General features: G+C 42.8%; 1 protein-coding gene across 1 annotated transcript in view; it reads left to right on the forward strand.

Annotated features, from left to right (window-relative positions):
• The window catches only part of CLIP4 (CAP-Gly domain containing linker protein family member 4), an 844,808-nt gene that overhangs the window by 201,901 nt on the left and 620,274 nt on the right, over window positions 1–22,633 (forward strand). The window contains exon 4 of the mRNA XM_044060201.1: window positions 18,340–18,475. Within this exon, the coding sequence (XP_043916136.1) occupies window positions 18,340–18,475 (136 nt within the window). The remainder of the gene's footprint in view (window positions 1–18,339; window positions 18,476–22,633) is intronic.

Below are 22,633 nucleotides of genomic sequence, written 5' to 3' on the forward strand. Positions count from 1 at the left end.
TGAAAGAAGATGAACAGCACAGATGGAATGTTATGGTAAGACATAACTTCTTTTTTTTTTAGCATCCTCGGTTTTACTTTTATTCCCTCAATGTAGTAGAATAAGTTGTAAAATGATGGAAGGTTTGATTTTTAAAGATAACGTTCAGATCCTTGGTTGTAAATAGGTATATCATTCTGGTATTCTAATGTATTAGTTTTTAAAGTTGTTTATTAAGGTAGTATGTTATTAGTTTTGATTACATAATCGGATATTTAGTATGGGGGTAGGGCTATCTGATGAAGTCCTATTGCTAGGGACGAAAAATACTGTGAAAAAGTTAAGCGTTTTATGCTTTTTTACGTTATTTTTTCTTAATAAAATTTTCGTTGGTAGCTTCAACCTTTATCCTGCACCTCCACTGTGTCACTCTTTTGAACCAATAAGAATTAAATTAAGTGTAAATTGTTTTTATTGGTTCAAATAACACATGGGAATTGTATAAAAGGAGGAAGTGGGTAAGGTTACTGTATCTGATGAAGTTCTGTTTTTTTGATTGTGAATAAAGGGAAGGAAAGTGCTTATCACCTTACTCTGTCTGGTGTTTGGTTCTTGCAAGGAGTACCACTCCTGTACTGTGTGTTGATAAATGTTAGATGTCGCATAATGCATTCTTACCATATTAATTGATGAATAGGTCCCTGTCCCTCACAGATGCACCAGAAATAACCTTCCTTGATTCCATTGTGGATGGTTGACCCTTGCATTTAGCATCAACTGTTATCAATCCCTGGTGGGTGGGCAGTATCATTGTGTATTTAACATGCCCTCCATTATGACTTCCTACTTACTGTGCAGAAATCTCATGCTCTGTTTGGGACACAACATGAGACTAAACTGAGTGCTTCTGCCATGCCAGGTATAGGTTCATAGGTTCATACTAAGCTATCTGCCCTAGGGCATATATAAGCCTAGCCAGAGTGTGTTTGGCTTTCGCCACCCATTTTAAATTAATTTTGCTATGCCCTTTTTTGATGTTAGTATACTATGCTTCTGTCTAACAGTGACACAGAAGTGATACCCGGGGTAAACCTACGATCCTCCATCCACTCATCAAGATTCCTCTTGAAGAGAGTCAATGAGGGACTCGAAGGGAGCCTCTGGGTTATGAATCTGTCCCTCCAGCATGTCCTATTTATTTCAGTGCTGAGGTTCAAGTCTCTCGAGCGCGTAGCTCGATGGGATTTGTATTTTCTGAGGTGCAGCATGTCCATTAATTCCGGGTTGGACATGGCTTTATACATCCGGCACAGATCGCCTCTGAGCAGGTGGTATGCCACTGAGTAGAGCTGGAGTTTCTTTAACCGGGCAGCATATGGCATCTGTTTGAGCCCTTTGATCCTCTTGGTGAGGTACTTTTGGGGTCTTTCCAGTTGCTGCAGGTGTCTGGTAAGGTACATCCCAAAGGGGCATTGTACTCAATTATGGGCCTGATGAGGGATGAGTAAAGAGGCACGATGACCTCCCCTGATCTAGATGTGAATCCCTTCATGATTAGGTGGGCTATATAATATGTTTTTCTAACCACTTTGGCCACGTGGTTGTCAAATGAGAGATTGCTATCAACTTGGGTCCCCAGGTCCCTAATTACTTCTTCCGTACTTAATGGATTACCACTTATGTGGTAATTTGTGGGCACTTTGTTTTTGCCAAAGGGGATGACTATACACTTTTTGGCGTTTAGCTTGAGGCCATGGCTCTGGCACCAGTTGTCTGTTTCTATGAGTCCTTTTGGAGGATGCTTGTGTCGGCTGGAGAGTCTATTATGGCGCCCAGTTTGCAGTCATCTGCGAACTTGGTCAGCCACAGTCCTTCCATGTTGGCCTGTACCTCTGAGAAATATATACTGAACAAGAGAGGTCCCAGGACTGAGCCTCGTGGGACGCCACTTGTAACTGGTTTGGAGTCTGACATGGCTCCAGCAATTCTAACCATGTGGGTTCTGTCCTTGAGCCAGTTTGCAACCCATCTAGTGACATAGGGGTTTATATTTAAGCTGGTGAGCTTATCTATAATTCCCGAGTGGGGTATTGTATCGAAGGCTTTTGCGAGGTCCAGGTAGGCTGTGTGGGCCACCTTCCCCTCGTCAATGGCCTTTGGTGACTGTTTCAAAGAAATTGACCAGGTTTAAGAGGCAGGATCTGCCCTTAACAAAGCCGAACTGGGTAGGATCCAGTGTCTGTAGGTCCCCAATATCTTTATTTATAAGGTCCATGATGATCCTTTCCATAGCTTTGCAGATCAAGCTAGTCAGGCTTATGGGGTGATAGTTTCCAGGATCCATTGAGGCGCCACCTTTGTGGAGAGGGACCACCGTTGCTGTACTCCACTCTTTGGGTACATATCCTGTAGTAAGGCTGAGATTGAACAGTAGTTTTATGTTTGGGTTTAGCTCTTCTTGGAGTTCATGTAGGACGCAGCCCGGGACACCGTCTGGTCCCATTGATGCTGTGTTTTTTGCTTTGGAGAGGGCGGCTCTTACCTGAGCATCTGAGATGTCAGGGGGCAGCACTCTGCTGGGATAGATATTTGCCCTTTTGGTGGAGAAGTTTGCGCTGAACATGTCAGCTAGGAAGTTGGCAATGTCTGTGGGTTCGGTGTATTTTTTGTCATTTTGGACTAATTCTGAGCATATCTGGGAATTCCCACCCAGGTTCCTAACATAACTAAAGAAAGCCTTGTGATTATCCTTAGTGTCCTGTGCAATTTTTCTCTCGAAGCTGGCCTTAGACGATTTTATGAGTGCCCGTAGTTTTTTGCTAATACTGATCAGAGATGCCTTACGTTTTTGGGATTTTGCTCTATCATGTAGTAGCTTCCTCCTTCTATTGTATAGTTTGTTTATGGCTGGGGTCCACCAGAGAGGACGTCTGCCTTTGGAGGACTGGGTCTTGGTTTTATTTGGGGTTGCATGATCCGTGCATTCCTGAAGGTGTTCATAGAATGCGTTTATAAAGGATTCTGCGGTCTGGGCCGTATTTTCCACAGGCCCAGGGGCTTTGAAGGATTCCAACTCTGTTTTGAGGAGTGTGAAATTTGCTTTAGAGAAGTTTTTCACTGTGGTTTTCTGGGCAGGGGATGGGGACGGGATGTGAATATCCAGTGAGATTAGTTTATGGTCTGATCTTGCCATTGAGGGATACACTTCTGGTCTGGAGCATAGAGTCCCCATGTTGGTGATGATCAGGTCCAGTATGTTTTCCCCTCTTGTGGGAGTGGTAACAAGTTGTTCCATAGCATTTGAGTTTATAAATTCTAGGAACCTTTGGGCTAGGGTGTTGGAGCTAGAGTAATGCTCCCAGTCTATGTTTGGGTAGTTGAAGTCGCCCAATATAATGGTGTTTGGAGAGACCTTCATATTTTCCAGTGTTCTCAGGAAGGCCGAGTGGAGTTCCTGGGTTTGGGAGGGTGGTCTGTAGCAGGCTATAAACTGGAAGGCAGTTTTACCCACTGTTAGTTGCACATGGATAGTCTCTGATGCTTCGTGCTGTGCCACCAACCTGGAGGTGTGGGTATCTTTGACGAATATTGATACTCCCCCTCCTTTTATGGTTTGGTCCAAGTTTTGGGGCCGAAAAACATGGTATGAGGTATAACCTGGTAGTGCTGGGGTGCTCTGCTAAGGAGAGTTTTGAGTGCATGCATCTTGAGGTTTAGACTTCTGGCGTTGAGTAGCATTACTCTTAGTTTCTTATCCCTTGTGATACCTATGGAGGTGAGTTTGTCTTCTGAGCCTTGCCTAAAAAAGGCACTATGGGGGTAGCAAGAGCCTTTGCCAATATCCGAAAGCCCAGGGGTGATAGGTGCAAGCCGTCCCTAGTGAAGCATCGTGGCTTGTCGAGCATGTCATCCCAGGCTGACAGGCATTGGATCCCCTTTGAATGACACCAATACTTAAGCCAATTGTTGAAATTAATCATCTTGTCTTCATACTGTGGCATCATTCTTGGTGAAGGTAAGATGCTACTCAAGGTCAGGGTCATACCGGCCTGGGCTACATGCTCATCCTCTATGTCTCTCTTCATGTAGTCCAGAGAGGTACGTCTCAGGTCATTCACACCAGCATGGACAATGACTGAGTCATATTTGTACTTGCCTTGGAGTGTCCTGAGTGCTTGTGTTATGTGGCGGATCCTAGCGCCCGACAGGCAGCTCACCGTGACCTTCTCATTGTTCAGCCTGGTGAGCGGGATGTCAGTGTGCCTGAAGATAGTCTCCTATTACAAGTGTATCAGGTGTGTTGTTTAGCCTTAAGGGCTGTGACTGCTCGGCACACTGGCTTTGTGAGCTATGTGTTGCACTTGTTTTGTTTTGGGGTAGCGGTTGCTTGGGTGTCTGCTTTGGTGGTCTCTGCTGCTTAGGCAGATTTTTATTTAGAGCCTCCGAGTATGTTTTTGTGTGTTTATGTGTTTGGTTTGCTGTCGTGGTAGGTCTATGTGACACTGGAATTGTAGTGAGTGTGGTTACCTTTTCCTCCTGACTGGTTACGCCAGTACTGAGTTGAGAGAGCTTAGCCTCCAGTTTGGCTATATGGTTGCATCTCTCACATGTGTTGGAATTTGTTTGGAGGAGGAGAGGGTTGTCTGTGTACATGAGGCAGTTGTACCATTGCCTCAAGATTCCCAGATTCACCAGCTGGACCAGAGAGGAGATTGACAACTGACCTTTGGACATGCTAGAATAGTATTGGGAATTCCTTTATAATTGAAAAAAAGGCCATTGGGGAACAAGGTACTCAAGGGGAGTTTGTGAGGGTGTAGCGCTTTTAATTTTTTAGCGCTGACCTATATAATTGCTTTAGTGAGCAAGTGCCAGTTAACTTAAATGCAGTGTGCTACAGGTAACTTAAATGCAAAAACGACAAACAGTAACTTTCATTCAAGTGAAACAAGGAAATAAGTACAGTAAGCAATGCAGATGTATGACAGTATGAGGTATAAATCAGGAATGAAATTAAAAATATTTCTGGCGGCCTGTGAAAATATTTAGTTACTTTTGACATCCTATTAAACACAGAGTCACAGGCAACTGATACCTTTAAGAGAAAAAGTAGAAAATGAATACTCTAAGTCATCTCATGAGCTAAAATCCCGTTCTTCATAATCAGAAACTCTACTGAAATTACTAACAGCTTCAAAATTTGCATAAAAAACCTGTCAAATCCACACAATAAAGAACTTAAAAGCAAGTAAAAGATTCATACTGTAGGAAGGAGGGGAACTCAAAAAGAGTAAGAAATCCACACACACCACCTAACGGACACCAGCACTTACCCAGTCAGCAGAAACTAAAGAAGCAGTCTGTTCAGAAGCTGTTGCCCCCCCCCCCCCCCCCCCACACACACACACACAGTGAAGGAAGTAGAGGCTGAATGTAGTGAAACTAAAGAAAATGAGAAACTAGATGTGTATCTGCAAGAACATATTTTAAAAAAGTTAAATATTTTAATAATAGTACAAACCTTATTCACACTTGACTATATGTGAAACAAGTACTGTATGCCTGAAAAAAAAAAACAACTGTTCACTGAAAAACAAAAGCAGAAATCAAAAGGAAAATTGTATTATAAAATTTGGTGCCGTAGGGAAGTGTGTCATGCCTGATAATAAACTTTTTGGTTGCTCTAGCTATGTTGTGAGACCAAACCGGGCCAGGTGTGAATGAACCCCAGAATAATACAATCCCTTACCATCCATTATTCCTTTAGTAACCTTCACCCTGGAGTGCCTTATTACTGCTGTATATTGTCTAGTTTCATGTAGTCTAACTATAAAACTGTGTAAGTGTATGTTTAATTTCTGGTATTATTTTTTTCTACTTTTGTTTCATAACTGGTGACCAAATATTTAATTTCAGGTTTGTTAACATTATGATTATATAAAGAATCATTTTATAATTCGGTCTGTTGTCATTTTCATTAATTCCTCAATGAATGGGTTCAGCTCCAACCCTCTGATCTGACTTGTCTACTTTCTATAGATTCTAGGATTCGACTCTCAAGCTTCTCCCTTATCCACAATGCCCCTGACCACTGCAATACCTCTGATCTTGTTTGCTGTTCTTCCTATTTGAATGGAATTGTGATCTCTCAAGCTCAAGGGGTTTAGTGAGTGTTTGATCGCAGTTTCTTTAAGTATTTTTCTTCTTCATTAGACTTTTTACTGTTTTATAGTATCTCTCTCTCTTGTACCAAAATCTTTCTTGGTAATCTTTTTATACCATAGCTGGTATTTCTTTTTTTCTTTCTTTCTCCCCGTATAGTTCCAAAAAAACTGCAATTTTTTTCTGTAAAACTTTATTTTATTTCTTTTATTTTATTTTACATTTGTTGACTGGGGTAGTCCGACTGGATATATGTCCATTTTCAGCGGAGGCCCGGGAAGAAAAGCTCCACATGCCAAAAAGAGAGAGTATATATATTACTGAGTGATAAACTCAGGCAGACATGTTTAAAAAAATATAGACCAAGAATACAGGCAGATATCAATATACACAATGTGCAGACTTACATCTGATTGGCAAAGATGTATCAGAAAATATGAACATAGAATAAATCAGATCTCATAATTCACAATGCTTAGACATTCAAATGCTATGAGGCATAGATACTTGGCTAAACAGCAGGTTGGGTAGCAAGACATGTATTAGTGAAGTTGTTAGGTTTAGAACAAGAGCACAGCCAATGAGATGTGAGGTATTTTTTGAGTTCCCTTTTAAATAGGGGTAGTGAGGTTTCCTTGGTAACGGTAGTAGGGAGTAGATTCCAGATTTTACCGGTTGAGTTGGTAAATATAGCATCGCCTGCAGAGTTGTTGGGTTTTTGGGTCAGCATCATTAGTTTATCAGCTGAGCTTAATGGCCTGGGGGCACTATGAGGGGTGAGAATATTTTTGAGGGCAGGGGTGTTATCAGGTTGAGTGAGTATTTTATGTGCTACTATAAGCTGGTTGAACTGTAGAAGGGTAGGATACTCTAGCCATCCCAGTGCTTGGAGGTTCTGGCAATGGTGGTCCTAAAAGCCATGCCTGTAGCGAATCTGACTATATGATTGTAACATCCTGATAATTTGTTGAGGTCGGTTTTGGTTAGGTTAGTGAGTACAGAGGAGGCATACATAAGGGTAGAGAGAAGGTGTGATCTTGCAATAGCTACCCTAGCTAGGGGGGTGAGGAAAGGTTTGGCTCTGTAGAGGGAGCCAGGTTTTTGTTGATGGACTTAGTAGTGTGATTGACATGTTTATCAAATTTAAGGTTGTTGGCTATTATTACGCCTAGAAGGTTTGTATGGTCATCAGGGGAGATAATGGTGTCATTGGTAGATTTGATGTTGAAGGAAGGAGGAGGAATTCTATGGTTATGGGCGAAAAGTAGTAGCTTGGTTTTGTTAGGATTTAGAAGCAGGCGGCGATTAACTAGCCATGTTTCTACTATGCTGAAAGTGATATGGGTGAGGGTTAGAAGGTTGTGTAGGAGAGGAGGCAGAGCATATTAGCGTTGAGTCATCTGCATATTGGATGCAGGTTGCTCCTGGGATGGTGGTGTGCAGATCGTTGATAAAGAAAGAGAAAAGAAGGGGACCTTGTATGGACCCTTGTGGGACACCTAGGGTTAGGGGAAGTTGGGATGACAGCTTGCTGTGTCATAAGACAGCCTGCTGTCTACCGTTAGGAAGGAGTGAAACCATTGTATTGCGTGTTGGTCTAAACCAATGGTTTGTAGGGTATTGAGCAGTAGCTGATGGTTGACCATATCGAAAGCTTTTGATAGATGAAAATAATTTGTTGTTACGATGAAGATTGATGACATTAGAGAAAAATAGAAGAGCCGTGGTGGTACTGTGGAATGGCCTAAAGCCGTGCTGAGAATCTGCGAGCTTTCTGTTTTGAATAAGAAATTGCATGATTTGTTTATATGCATCTTTCCATGATTTTAGCTAATGGTGAAAGAATGGCTATAGGTCTAAAGTTAGATAATTCTGTGGAACTTCCTCCTTTATGGAGAGGTATAACGTGATATTTTCCATATTGCTGGGATGGATCCTTCTGAGATGGATGTTGATCAGAATAGAAATGGGAAGTGCTATGGCATCAGCTGTTTTTTGAAGATATTCAGCTGGGAGGTGGTCGGCAGCTAGTGTACTAGGTTTTAGCTTTTTGAGTAAGGTCCAGATCAGGTTGATAGGTACGATTTGAAAGGTAAAGTTGGGTTGGGTGCTGGGTGGATCAGGGCTAGATGTGCCAGAGCTGGCATTTGTGTCCGATGGAGTGAGATGGGTAGCTGGAGACTGGATAAAGTAAAGAAGGAGTTGAAACTGTTTGCAATTTTAACAGGGGATTTATCAAGGGCAAGCTGATGGGGTAGAGTGGCAGAACGACCTGGGTGGAGAAGATTGTTAATACCAGCCCAGAACTTTTGAGGTTTTAGCTGATATTTTTGTTGTAGGAAGGTGTAGTGATTTTTTTTTGCCTAGAATGACAGATTTTGTGGTCTGGTTCCTTAGATGCTGGTATCTTACTTGTTCCATAGGGGCTTAGGTAAAATGCCACCTGGCCCAGACATTGTTTCTTAGTTTAATTTTGTTTTTTGTTTCTTTAGATAGCCATGGTGCAACTGTGGCTTTTACACGGATGGTACGGGTAGGAGCATGGTGGTTAAGGATAGCCAGAAATTTGGTATTGAAGTACTCAGCTGCTTCTTGTAATGGGAGTCGTTTCAAGACATTCCAATTACATGCTTTGAGTTCTTTTTGAAGTTGTCAAGGTTGAAGTTCCTGACGTTTCTTATAGTTTTGTAGGTGGGCTGGTTGGGAATGTCGACTTTGAGCCTAATAATATAGGTAAGGCAGTGATCACTTAGATCATCGGATAATGTACCTGACTTGTACTTTTGGGGGTGGCTGTTAATAAGTATCCAATCAAGGATGCAGTCTTTGACTCTATTTTTGCTAAATCTGGTGGAGGTGGCAATGATCTGAGTAAACCCGTGGAGGTTTAAATGGGTGGAGGGAGTTTCAGAGGAACAGGTGTTCCAGTCAATGTTAAACTCCCCCAAGGCAATGGTTTCCTGTGGATAGTTAGAAGCTAGCCAATGTAAGATGTTTTCTAGAGTACTATCATTCTTGCTGGGTGGAATATAGATGCAGACAATGTATCTGCATTTATTTTTGTTTATTATTAGTTTGGTGATGAGAATTTCTGCATTGCCAAACTGGGGTGGCTGCTGGGTGTCAATTGTTATTGTTAGGGTAGACTTGTATAGTACAGCTACCCCGTCACCTTATTAGACAGAGGCACAGTAAACTAAACTTTAAAAAGGGCACAGTATACTCAAATCAAGGGGTGGCGTAAGCCAAACACAATCGGGCTAGGCTTATAAATGCCCCAGGGCTGACAGCCTAGTATGAACCTATGGAGATACGATCCAGTCTAAGGATGTTTTACTGTGGGGGCGGTTATTTCGTTATCTTTGGTTATTGGTTTTAGCCAAGTTTCTGTGAGGCAGAGGATATCAGGGGAGTGAACAGCTAAGAGTCCATGTAGGCTATGGATCTTGTTGTTTAGGTTTCCGATGTTGAGATGACAGACCAAAAATGAGTTTGGAAGTCTATCATTCTGGGTAGTACATGTTGGGTTGTTAGATGTTTAGTTACTGTTGTTTTACTTGTTATTTTTGTGTCACTTTTTTCTTCCTTTGGCAGAGAAGCAGACTGGTTTTAAGAAATGCACTTCTTGTGGGCGTAGGATTCCCAGCTCTGATGCCCACAGGGAATGCTGTTATAGTTTAGGCCTGTTACATTTGGACACTCCCTGTTCCATTTGTGAGGTCTTTAATTCAAGGGCTGTTACTGACAGATGAAATAAACTCATTCTTAAGGGTTTATTACCAGCATCTGCTCCTCCTTTGGGTACCTCTACACCAGGGGCTCAAACCCCTTCATACAAATCTAAGGAGCCCAGTGAGCACTGTGAACACTCCTGTTTGGTCTCCAAAGATGGCTCTTCCATCGGAGCTGCCTAAGAATGTTCCTAAGACCTCAGACCTTACGCCTTTGGATATGATGCTCATTGTGTTTCCACCCCCTCCTGAACCAATGTCACCCAGGTTGAGGTCTCCCTTTCTGCAGGAGATGCCCAAAAAGTCTTCTAGGCCACCTTCCCAAGTCCTCCTCCGTTATGTAATCTGGAAGTCTGTCTGAGGCAAAGGTGGATATGATAATGAAAAAGTTCCTCAGACAGAGATGCAGATGGGTGACTTGCCGGCTCAGTCTTCCATCGGATCTGTGAGCCTTAAACCATCCTTTCAGACTGTTCTTGCTCCTTCTCCAATCCGGCCTTCTGTTTCAGATCTGAGATCACCGAGAATCAAGTAGTCAGATCTGAATATTCCTTTGTCTTCCACTTTGACAACTTCCCTGATCCAGATGGCTCTGAAATGGTTCTTGGAGCCAAGGTGTTGGTGTTGGATCAAAGGGATTGACTTCGAATCTGAAGCTTTCGGAGCTGTAATTTTTCCTTCGGGCTTTGGCACTGGACAGTTTGGCTCCAACTCTTTTGGAGCAGGGGGCCTGGAATTGTCTGCTGCGAGAGCTTTGGCTTCGATCGAATTGTCTTCTGCTTCTACTGGTACTTCTGCCTTGTGTTCAATCCTGCTTTATTACTTTATTTTGCTTTGCTGCTTGTTCTTAAGTGTTCAATTACATTTATTCTGCTGCATTTATTACTGCTTGTTAGTAGCCTGATTAAGTTGTAACTGTTATTCTGAGTGTTTTGGTTTAAGCACTTGGGCTTCAGATCAGTTGTTTTACATTAGGAAGGTTTGTGTCTACACTCTTGTGGCAGGAGATGTAGCTTGCATCCTTCTAAGTTGGGAATTGCTGGTTGAAGGCTTAGTGTGTCTGTTACTCTAAAAGTATCTTAGCTCTGTCTTAGTTCTGGTGTAAGCACTTGGGCTTCTACCCAGTTATTTTGCATTAAGAAGGTTTGTAGTTTACACTCTTGTGGGAGGAGTGGGTAGCTTTTGCCCTTCTAATCTGGGAATTGCTGGATGATGGCTTATTGTGCCTGCTTATTTGAACTGTTTTTTTTTTTCCGAAATTGGTGCACTTTGCTGTAGCATAGACTACATTCAGACCTACTGAATCTAGCTCTCTTTGTATAACTTGAGCAAAACCATGCCATCTTTTGTTGGAGAGCCCTTCATATTTTTTGTCCACTTCTCCTGTCCTCTACCTTACCTGTTCCTTCCTGTCCTCTCCCTGTTTTCTGACCACATTAACTTACCTTGCATTATGGGTGGACAATTTCCCACAGTTTCTCCAGCCAGCCTGGTCGACATGGACATCTTGAGGCAGTGTAGCAGTTGCCTCATATACACTGACAGCCCACTTTTTCTAGTCCACACAAATTCATTATGTGAGAGATAAATCTATCTGTATCAAGAACCAAGAATCCAGGCTATCTCACTCACCAGTCTGTCTCATACTAAGCAGGTTGTCAGCATGCACACGCCACCTCCTGCACCTACCAAGCCAACAACACATATACCTACATATGCGGAGGTCCTTACAAGAAGCTTACCTGAACATCACAAACCTCAGAAACACAAACAAGTTTCATATAATACATCCCCTGCAGAACATAGTACACACAGTATATCACACACCAGTGTCTCACTGTACAAGCCCCTAAGGCATAACTCAAAAACAGACATCTTAGTCATAGGTGACCCAGTTAGAAAAGGTCATGGTCAGCTGTTTGTCAGGTGCCAGGATCCGCCACATCACACACTTTACTCGGATCTCTCAACAACAGGTACTGTTATGACTCCATCATAGTCCATGTTAGTGTGAATGACTTGAGGCATACCTCACTGGACTTTATGAAGAGAGACATGACTGAGCTCTTGGATTATGTGTCTCAGGCAGATGTGTCCCTAGCCTTAAGCAGCATTTAACCTTCACCTAGGATGATACCTCAGTACAAACAAAAAATGATTGACTTCAACAATTGGCTTAGTTTCTGGTATCATTCAAAGGGGAGCCAGTGTTTGTCAGCCTGGGATGACATGCTTGACAGACCTTGATGCTTTGCCACAGATGGTCTTCATCTGTCACCCATGGGATTTCGGTTACTGGCTAAGGCTCTTGCCAGCCCCATAGTCCCTTTTTTAGGCAATGTCACAAGAACAAAATTCCAGATTTAAAAACACCCTCTAAAAATAACCTCAAGGTTATGCTGTTTAACGCTAGGAGTCTAAACTAGAAACTGCACTCACTGGAAGCAGTCCTCATGCTGGAAGATCCTGTCATTTGTGCAGTCACAGAGACGTGGTTTAAGGCTGTGGAGAGCACCCCAGCTGTACCAGGTTACATGTCTTTCCACACATTCAGACCACAAACTGAAGGCTTGAGAACTAAAGGAGGTGGTGTATCAGTATTCATTAAAGATAAATGCACCTCTAAATTGGTTAAATAGCACGATTCCCTTGAATTATTTCAAGTGCAATTGATTGTAGGTAAGGCCCCTCTTCAGGTCATTGCCAGCTATAGGACCCCCTCCGTGAATCAGGGCATCCACTCAGCCTATTTGGATCTACTTGAGTCAATCAGGATACAACCAAGCTACCTGGTTTTGGGTGACTTTAATTACCTGTCCATAGACTGATTTAATTGTACGTGTTCTAACTTACTTGCCCAAAGGTTCCTGGACTTCCTTAACCACAATGCCATGGACCAGCTGGTTGATACACCCACAAGGGGCTCAAACATTCTTGACCTCGTGCTCACCAACATGGGGGACCACTTCACCACCCCCCAGTATGTGGCCATCCCTGGTGAGATCTGACCACAAATCAGTCTTGCTAGAAGTAGCTATAACACAAGACCCCCCCCCCCGCAAGCTACAGCCAGACTAAAAAATGTCTCCAAGACCAATTACAACCTCTTATGTGAAGGTATAAATAGCTTCATAGCCCCTCCCCCCACTGATGGAACAGAGACCTGTGCTGAGTTATACACTAATGCGTTATACATGCACCTGTATAATTGTATTGACTATGCCATACCTGATAGAACCAAAGCAAGATCTTCAAGGAAAAACAAACCTTCCTGATGGACAACTGCCATTAATAGGCTATATAATATGAGAAAGAAATTGCGGTCGGAAGAGTAGGAAGGAATGGTCTCAAAACTGGAAACACTCTCTGCTCAACCTTAAACAAGCAAATAAGACTCCTAATGAAGTCCTCTAAAGCTAACTATGAATCCAAATTAGCTTTCCTAACTAAGGATAACCACGAAGTGTTTTTAGTTGCATCCATAACCTGAAAGGTAAAGCCCAGATTTGCACTGAACTCATAGCTAATGGTACTACATATGTAGAACCTGTGAATATAGCAAACCTGCTGGCTGACAGGTTCAGACTAAACTTCACTCCCCTGTCCTGGCCACATATACCCCAAAGCATTCCTAACATATGTCCCCTGCCTAGTGTATCCAAGGAGCAGGTCTTAAATGCCCTCTTCAAGGCCTAAAACGCAATCTCTGTGGGACCAGACAACATCCCGGGCTGTGTTCTACATGAGTTAAAACAGGAATTAGCATTACCATTGAGCACGCTTTTCAATCACAGCCTAAGCACTAGCTTCATCCCAGTGGAATGGAAAACAGCTACCATCATCCCTTTGCACAAAGGGGATGTATCCATGGACCCTGGGAACTATAGATCCATTAGCCTGACCAGCCTTTTCTGCAAGGCCATGGAATGAATCATCATGGACAATATTAACAAAGATATAGGAAATCTCCAAATGCTTGATCCCACCCAGTTTGGCTTTGTCAAGGGGAGATCATGCCTGTTAACCTTGGTGGACTTCTTCGAGACAGTCACCAAAGCCCTAGATGAGGGAAAATCTGTGCATAGGCCTACCTAGACTTAGCCAAGGCCTTTGACACAATCCCCCATTCAGGCATCATTGATAAACTCACCCAGCTGAGTATCAACCCATATATTGTCAGGTGGATTGAAACTGTCTCACTCATAGAACTCATATGGTCAAAATAGGGTATTCCCATCTCCTCTAGAAGACCTGCAACCAGTGGTGTTCCATAGGGATTGGATCCGGGACCCCTACTGTTTGGAACCTACTTTTGTGAAGTATAAGCTAAAACTAAAGGACTGTGGCTGACAATGTTTGTTGATGACTGCAAACTGGGAGCAGTTATAGAAACCCCTAGTGATGTCAGCATCCTGCAAGAAGGTCTTATGCAGACTAATGACTGGCACCAAAGTCATGGCCTTAAATTTAATGGAGAAAAATGTATTATCATCCCCTTTAGCAAGGTTTATGTTCCTGCAAAGTACCACATCAGTAGCCATACCCTAAGCACGCGATCAGTGATGAGAGATCTGGGCACACAGGTTGACAGCAACCTTAACTTCGATCACCATGTCTCCACAGTGGTAAGAAGGGCAATTTTGTATTGCTCATCTCATAAGAAAGGGCAATGCCTCCAGGAAAAAGAGGTTCTAACTCCCCGGTACTCATGCATCAACAGGCCAGTAATAGAGTACAATGCTCCCTTTAGTATGTTCCTTTCCAGACACCTGTAGCAATTGCAGAGACTACAAAGGTTCCTTACAAAGAAAATTCAGGGTCTTCAAGATCTGTCTTATGCAGACAGATTGAAAGCATTGTCACATTTACTCTGTCATGCATACTGCTCAAGAGGCAACCTGTGCCTTGCATATAGAGCAATCTCTGAGCCAACTTTAATGGAAATGCTGCACATTCACAAGTTAAGTAACACACGGGGTAACTCGCCCAAAGGACCTTAATCTGTAAGTGACATCAACAGAACTTGCTGGAGAGGCAGATTTGTCTCACAGAGATTGCCTCATCTTTGGGACAAGCTTCCTATTCATGTTAAACAAAGCCCCTCATTGGCCCTATTCAAGCACAATTTAAATGATTGGATTGGTAACCAGAAATTCACCCCCGAGGGTTCCACCTGTGTCCCTCTTGGACAGGGGCAATAGGTGCTGATTTTAGTGTCTGTTTGAATCAGACACCTTTAAGTAGCATGGGTTTAACTGGGGCCATTAACCTAGTTGCCTTCTATGATCCTCTGAAATGGTGGAGAGGGTTTTCTCCCACCCAAGAGTAGTCTCGACTCTTCCACTGTCAGATCCATCCATTGTTCCCCCTTCGGTTCCTGTGTCTGAGTCTGCTCATCCTAACCCTCAGGGACAGCCAACCAGTATGAGCTTCCAGCCATTGCCCACCCAGGAACTCCCCACCTTTTCTGTTACCTCACCAGAATACCACACTGAGGAGGTCTTTGGAAGAGGTCGTGCAAAAGAAGGCACTTAGATTCCCCGCAGGAATATCTCACAGAAGACACCAATTTTGATAAAGTAGAGGGGTCCCCAGATCTCCAACTGAGGAAGTCTTGTTCAGAGACATCCTAGAGATCCTTTGTTGGAAAGGTGGTTGGTCTTCCCAAACCCCTTTTCAGGAGGAATCTGTGTTCTTGCAAGCCTTCATGTCTGGACCCAGTACGTCTTGGGTCACCCCCTCCCCCGCAGATGAGCTTATAGACCACATCTCCTGCAGGGCATGGAAGGAACTGGATTCCTTGGAACCAATCCCCAAATGCCCAGACAAAATTTTGAGCACCCCTGCTGACAGACATTACTGGGCTAAAGGGATTCCTGTAGATGCCATGGCTGTTGTGGCAACCACCAAAAAGGAGCTGGCTGAACAAAGCTCCACTATCCATCCTCCTAACAGAGAGTTTATGACATTGGATAGGTTTGAGAAATGAGTGTATGCATCAGCGTCATTTGCCCTGTGATCGCTGAACTACCTGACCCATTTCATCATATAACAGGGACTTGATAAAGGAACTGTAATTCTGCCCCAGATCCATGTCCATAGGGGAACAGAAGTCCTTTTCCTCACGACTGGCCTCTCTGTATATTACAAACATGTCCATGAGGTTAATCTCGTAATGCAGCTGAAGGTACCTCAAGGATAGCTGGTTCAGGCATAGCCATAAGAAGACATGCCTGCCCTGGATGCAGTTGTGCAATTTTGTGGAGCCCTTCAAGGTATCATTCATCAGTGCCTCTTTTGATGCATCGTTTGGGCCAACCAGAAAATGAAATATTTTGTGGGACAGGGCAAAAATACAAGAAAACGCAGATCAGGAACATTCTTCAGATTAGGTATGGTTACCAGCATTACCATTAGTCATATTGCTGGTACTCATGTCTGTCGGCTATCTGGGGTTTTTGCACAATGTCCCTGATTTTTCTTACATTTTGCCCTGGCCGTTGTAAAGTATGTCACTGTTGAAGACCTCATGCATAACCCAGTCCAGCCACTGAACAAGGTTTAACAGCCAGACTTTTTTTCTGTTGGGAAATGATTGTCCAGCCCAATCAGAATGTCCGCTGTAAGTCAATTAATGGGCAAGTTTTGAATAATAATGACCTTTTGTTGTATAGTAAATAAGGATTTGATTTCAAGCATCTAACATACATTGTAGAAGATCATAAGGAAGGAAGAAATGATATATTTGGGAAATACTGCTGGTAATTTTTGTGGAATATATAGTGGCGAGAATGAGAGAAGTAGAAAGTGAGTAGGCTAACTGGGGAAACAATTGGTGAAAAATAGGAGAGCTAGCCGGGAGAACGAGAAAATTATTCATGAAAATGTGCTTTTCTGGCTGTACTTGTGGCAAATGGGAGTTGGGGGTTGTAGTTCCCAAGTACAGGCAACATATTACAGTGTCTGCTCACATTACCTTTGTCGCAAGTAACATTGAAAAAGTTCAGGAAAAAATGTACACTTTCCAGCAGCATCTTGGCTTCCATTTAATTGAACATTTAAAGTAGAGGAAATAAAATGCACTTGATTTGCCTGAAGCAGAGGGCTGCTTTATTGAGGCAAAATACAGTGAAGTGTTTGGAAACATTTTTTATTTTTTATTTTTTTGTCAGAAGGCATAGTGATGTGTATGACTGGACAGAAACAGTAACAATGTGTGTAGCCACAAAGTGCTATGAAGTAGAATGTATTTTCTGAGAGTAGGAGTCAGCAACTTGTTTACCAAGGTCTACGAATGTCCCTGTAGGAATTAAAAGACCGTGTACAGCTGCAGATTAAGTTTAGTGAAATTACCTTTTTAGGGTAAACAGGCAGTATGTTTTGACAGCCAGTGTATGCCATTGTATGTGTCATCTTTTTGCTGATGAGAGTTGAACACTTAGTGATTTCCTGCTCAGTTAAGCTTCAGTGGCTTGCAGCACAAGCATGAATACTAATGGCGTTTTCTGGCTTTCAAAAAGGTGAAATCTAATATGTAGTTCAGTTGTATAGTATGAGCTCATGGAATATCTGGTCTTAACACATGAATGATGATAAATATAATCATTGCTTGTGACTAACTACAAGTCAGATTTCTGGAATGTAATATATTTATTTTGCAATAAGTAACACTGACGGTGTCAAATCTGCATTATTTCTTGGTTTGCAGGAAGGAGTTCATTAGTGGCTAGGGAACAAATCAATCGGCTTAGTTCATGGGCAAGCTTTCTATATTCATCATGTTACATTGTGGCCAGAATCTCACCACACATGCATTTGTTTTTGAATATGGGATTTTCCAAAGACTTGCTGCATTTCATTGGTGGGAAGAATGTGTCCAACCATAGGACTTATCCAGGAGGATTCTGTCATAGATCATTCAAAGATGTAAGAGTGCACTATTATTTTTACTAATTAACAGTAGCCGTTATGAGTAGACAAGGTCCCAACATAGTGAACTTCAGAAAAGAAAGTCAATGACTCAACAGATAGGACACTTTGTGTTTGGTGCTGCAAGACTGGAAAGGCTGTAGGTTCTATTCTCACTCATTTTGTCTGTATAATTCTAATGAGATCCTTATCTGTCCCTTAGAGTATAACTGTGACCCAACCCAAGGCTACAAGTTTCAAGTTCCATTTAGCTTGTACTTATTACTTAAATTTTATAGGACCTCTACTAGTCACTAAAAAAGAGCATGGTAATTAACTGTCAGTCTTAGTAGACGTTTAGCATAGATCATCTGCAAACTGCATGAAGAGAATTTCAGATATTAAAATTTGCAAGCATGTTTCAAATAAGATGGTATTAAGTAGTCTATTTTTTAAATCATTGATCTTTAGCTACAGCTGAAATTATAGCAATGCTTACTTGTTAAGGTAGACTTTTTTTGTATTTATAAAAGCTTAAAAAAATCTGCTCAACTTACAGATTGGTTCACTACGATTTTGTGGCCCAACACAGTTTGCAGGTGGACAGTGGGCAGGAATTGAACTGGATGACCCCGAAGGAAAGAATGATGGTAGCGTCGGAGGGGTGCAGTACTTCAAGTGCCCACTCAAACATGGTACTGTACTATCTATGAATTACATTTCTGTTTGAAGAACACAGCACTGCATGTATTATTTGCTAGTTGTAAGCATAGTCAAATAGCCTTGTGTGTTTAAGTAAAATCTCATTTGATAATATCCCAACCATCTGTTTGTTTGGACCTAACGTTATCAGGGTTGAATCTGAAACTTTAACTATATGATGCCTACCAAGGGGGCATCACGACCACACACACACGTCTTCATCATGACCTGTAGAAGTTGGGGTCTGCTCGTGCCTTTCATTTTTTTCTATCTGAATCTGCCATCACATGCAAAATTCACAAAGAAATAACTGAGTTTATGTAATGTATTTTTTATCTGTGTACTGTTTCCGTTTTATTGCAAAATAAGTTTTTGTTACTGAAGAGTTTTACTTTCAGCAACCCCCCCTTTTTTCTTGCATCTGTGAAAGAAAACTCTGTGAAAAAAAAGATATAGTACTTGAATTCACTGCCTAGATCTAAAGCAATAGACTCAGACCTGTCAGAAATGCCAAGGCTTCAACCAGATGATGAGGAACTTGACAGAAAACTTCAAAACTTGGGGAGAGTCTCCAGTGCAGACAGTTTGCATGGATGGAGATGTTACCATTTCTTTATCATGTTCTTAGGATTTGAGTTTTATAAAATTCTAAAGTTGTTTTCTGTGTGTGCTTGCTTGCTTTTGCACATACACGCACGTGTGTGTAAACACACACACACACACACACACACACACACAACTACTACTTTGGTGTGTGTTCAGGCAGTGGTAAAAAATGCCAGAACAAAGACAACACAGTGAGCTGCTTTCCACTGCAACTCTGCAGATCTGCAGTGATGGCACTTGATACCCTTCTGCCCCAGCTTTTCTATATTTTTCACTGATTTTACCTTGACAACTTTGTTTTTTGTCTACAGTTCCCCACCCCCATTCTTGCACCCTGTTTTTTTTTTGGCGATTTGAAGAAATCAGTTTAGTTAGGACCCCAGATCTGTTTTCATTCAACATTAGTCTGTCTTTCTCGTGGAATCAAGTCAGTATCATAATGCAATTGTACCTCTTCTCACTGCATTTAATTGACTTGAGTCTACCTTCTTTGATGGTGACTCCAGCTGCAGTAATATTTCTCAGATGATGGCCTGCTGTAACTAATTATTTAATGTCATGGCAAGTTCCAGTTTTGCATGTATGTCCTGATGGCTTAAGTCTCGTTTGCCTTTTATAGGTTCATAGATGTGTACTAGGCTAATGGCCCTGGAGCCTTTTCAACCATAGCCCATAGAAGTGCCTTAGCATTGTGCCACCTGATGTTAGTTCCCAGTGCCTGTATAAAGTAGAGCCACTGGAGTGATTCCCAAGGTGAACTTTCTATTTCCTATCCACTCATCAAGATTTACCTTTCCTTAGAAAAAAGATGCCTTTAATAGACATCCTCCTTCAGCCAAAGAAAAAAAAACATTAAAGAGGGTACTGAAGGAGCACTTCCTTTGACCTTGTTTTCCAAGTATGGTATTGACTAATATGCTGTGGCCATCATGGAGCCCTCAGACTTTTAGGCTGATCTTACCAGTCCCTCTGGAGTTGTTCTGCAGGTAACTGCTAAAGGTCAATAGTTGTGTGTCTGCCAAGAAGGGAAAGCACCAGTCTGATGTTGTTAATCTTCATTCATTCATGATGAATGGGGTTTTGGTTCCTTCCTCGGAACTGACTCAGCTGTTATAACAAGCTCGTGCCAGCCAAAAACTCTCAAGCTATGTTTACCCATAGTCTCCTTCTCTTTATCTCCTCAGATCTCGTTTGCTGCCTAGAGTGTCAAGATGTATCAGGCCAGCTCTCCAGCTAAGTGATTTTGATTTTGTATTATTTTTCAGTAATATTTCTTCTGCCTTTGGGATTTTCCCTTCTAATCCTTCTAGTAATAGTCGTTGATAATTTGCTTACCTTTCTGTCTGAGTGACTTTTCCTTGTTTTCTTAGCAATTGTTTGGTATTCCTTCGTACCACTGATGGTGCAGGCCCCTCCCTTAGTGGTAGTTACCATCGCTGGTATTCCTTCCTTTTCTTTTCCCTTTACCCATTGGGTACTCTTGATCATCATCTTTGGTAATTAAAAGTCTTCCTTTCCTCGACTGTGTGTGTCTGTTTTTCATCTGTACAGCTATTCTGACAGGGCCTTTCCCTTATTGTGGCTTAGTGTATTGAATTGTAGACCAATTGTGATAGTGGCTGATGAGAAGGGGACAACAGGTTTCAAACAATGTGATAAATGTGGCAGGAAAATACCTAATTTGGATGGACATTTATCATGCATTTATTGCCTTGGTGTTCCACACTGGAATATTCAACCCTCATGTGATCTATGTAAGGGTTTTATTGCCTGCACATTGGCTGAAAGAAGGAACAAGATAATTTTAATGGGTCTCTTGAAACCCCCTATCTTGGAAGCTTTATCTGAGGTGGAGGTCCAAACCCCTCCTAAAAAGAGGAGACTGTCTGTATTGTCCTCTCCTCCTACTAGTAAATCTAAGTCTGCTCCCCCACGGAACCGAAATCAAAACAACCAAAACTGACTTCTGCACCCATCTCTGCACCAGAACCTAAAACTCCATCTACTGTGCCGTCCTCAGCTATGGAACCAATTATGTCTTCAACACCTACTGTACCACCCACTTCTAATTTACCACAGCCCCTCTCTGCACCAAAATTAATTTCCCGAATACATGTCACCCCCCCCCCCACTCCAACACGACCTTCTGGTCTTTGGCCATGGTTGCGAAGAGTGAAACCTTAGCTCAGACCCGATATTCCCTGTCTGTACATCCATTTCTTGGGCAACAATTGAGCCTATTTTTTGAATGACCTGATTCTGCATCAGGTATGTCAACCCGCTCCACCAGGAGCCTTTAGGAGCTCAATGTAGTAAGACTCATGGATCAGCTCCTGGCGGCCAGAGGAATTCCTACTCATTCTAAATCCTCCCTTCCACCCAGAGCTGAGGAATTTTCTCTACAGACTCTAACGTATATTCTTCCTTCAACCTCCCCGCAGATATTGGAGCCCTTGATGTCGATGCCTATCCCGGTTCCAGCCTCTTCAGTTCCATTGGTAGATCTTACCATGGTTCCAGAGCCTACCCTATGGTCCTTGAATCAGTCGGAGCAGACCCATGCTCGAGATCATGACTGGTCTGTTGGCACCGTGACCCCTAGTAGGGCACCTATTTTTTTTCTACGGTGCCGTTGACTGTTCCAGCTGCTTTAATGGCTCAGAGTCCTCTCGCGGCTCCTTCCCTGGGGCAGATTCTTCAGTGCAGGGTGTGAACCCGGTCCTGAGGTTGCATTTCTCTGTTCTGGGCTCCCATCCCTCTTCGGCCGGGCCTGCTTTCTTGGTGATGGAGAGGACACTTGCCTCAGCCGGTTCACAGCTGGTCCGTTCAGTGCCAGAATGCCACATATACTTTGTCCTCTGGACTGCAGCTGACACAGTCCACTACTCTGGGACATTGAGCACGGCAACCTCAAGATACCCTACCACAGGGCACCCTCTCTTTGAAGTCCTCTTCAGATGCCCCCGCTGAGGAGTAAGAGATCATGCAAGAGGAAGCACATGGATTCCCCTGAAAAATCCCTTAGCAAAGATGCAGAGTATGATGAGGAGGAAGGGTCCCCACGGTCCAACCCCTGAGGATATCTCATTTGCGGACATATTGGAAATCATAAAGCAGCAGGGAGACTGGAAGCCCCCCAACCCTTCCACTTTGGAGTCTGATATTCTTGCAGGTTTTCCCGTGCTCAACCCTGTATTTCCTGGGTGACCCCACCTGCAAATGATCTAGTTCAACTCATCGTGCAGAGCACCTGGAAGAATCCTGACAACATTCAGCCTATCCCCGGAGACCGGAAAAAATTCTGTCCCCTCATTGGTCCAAAGGATTGGCAGTAGACTGTATGGTGGTGGCGGCCGCGGCAGCCACTAGGAAAGAACTCGCCGAGGAGAGTCCTGCTGTCCATCCTCCAAACAGAGTCTCGGAAGATGGACAGACTAGGGAAGCGGGCGTATGCTTCATCGATCTTTGCTATTTGGTCCTTGAATTACTTGATACACTTTACCTGCCTCCAGAGGAACTTGATTATGGAACTCTCGGAAACCCTA

The sequence above is a fragment of the Protopterus annectens genome, chromosome 1.part2 (assembly GCF_019279795.1).
Source record: "Protopterus annectens isolate FY-2018-M chromosome 1.part2, PAN1.0, whole genome shotgun sequence".
NCBI lineage: Eukaryota > Metazoa > Chordata > Ceratodontiformes > Protopteridae > Protopterus > Protopterus annectens.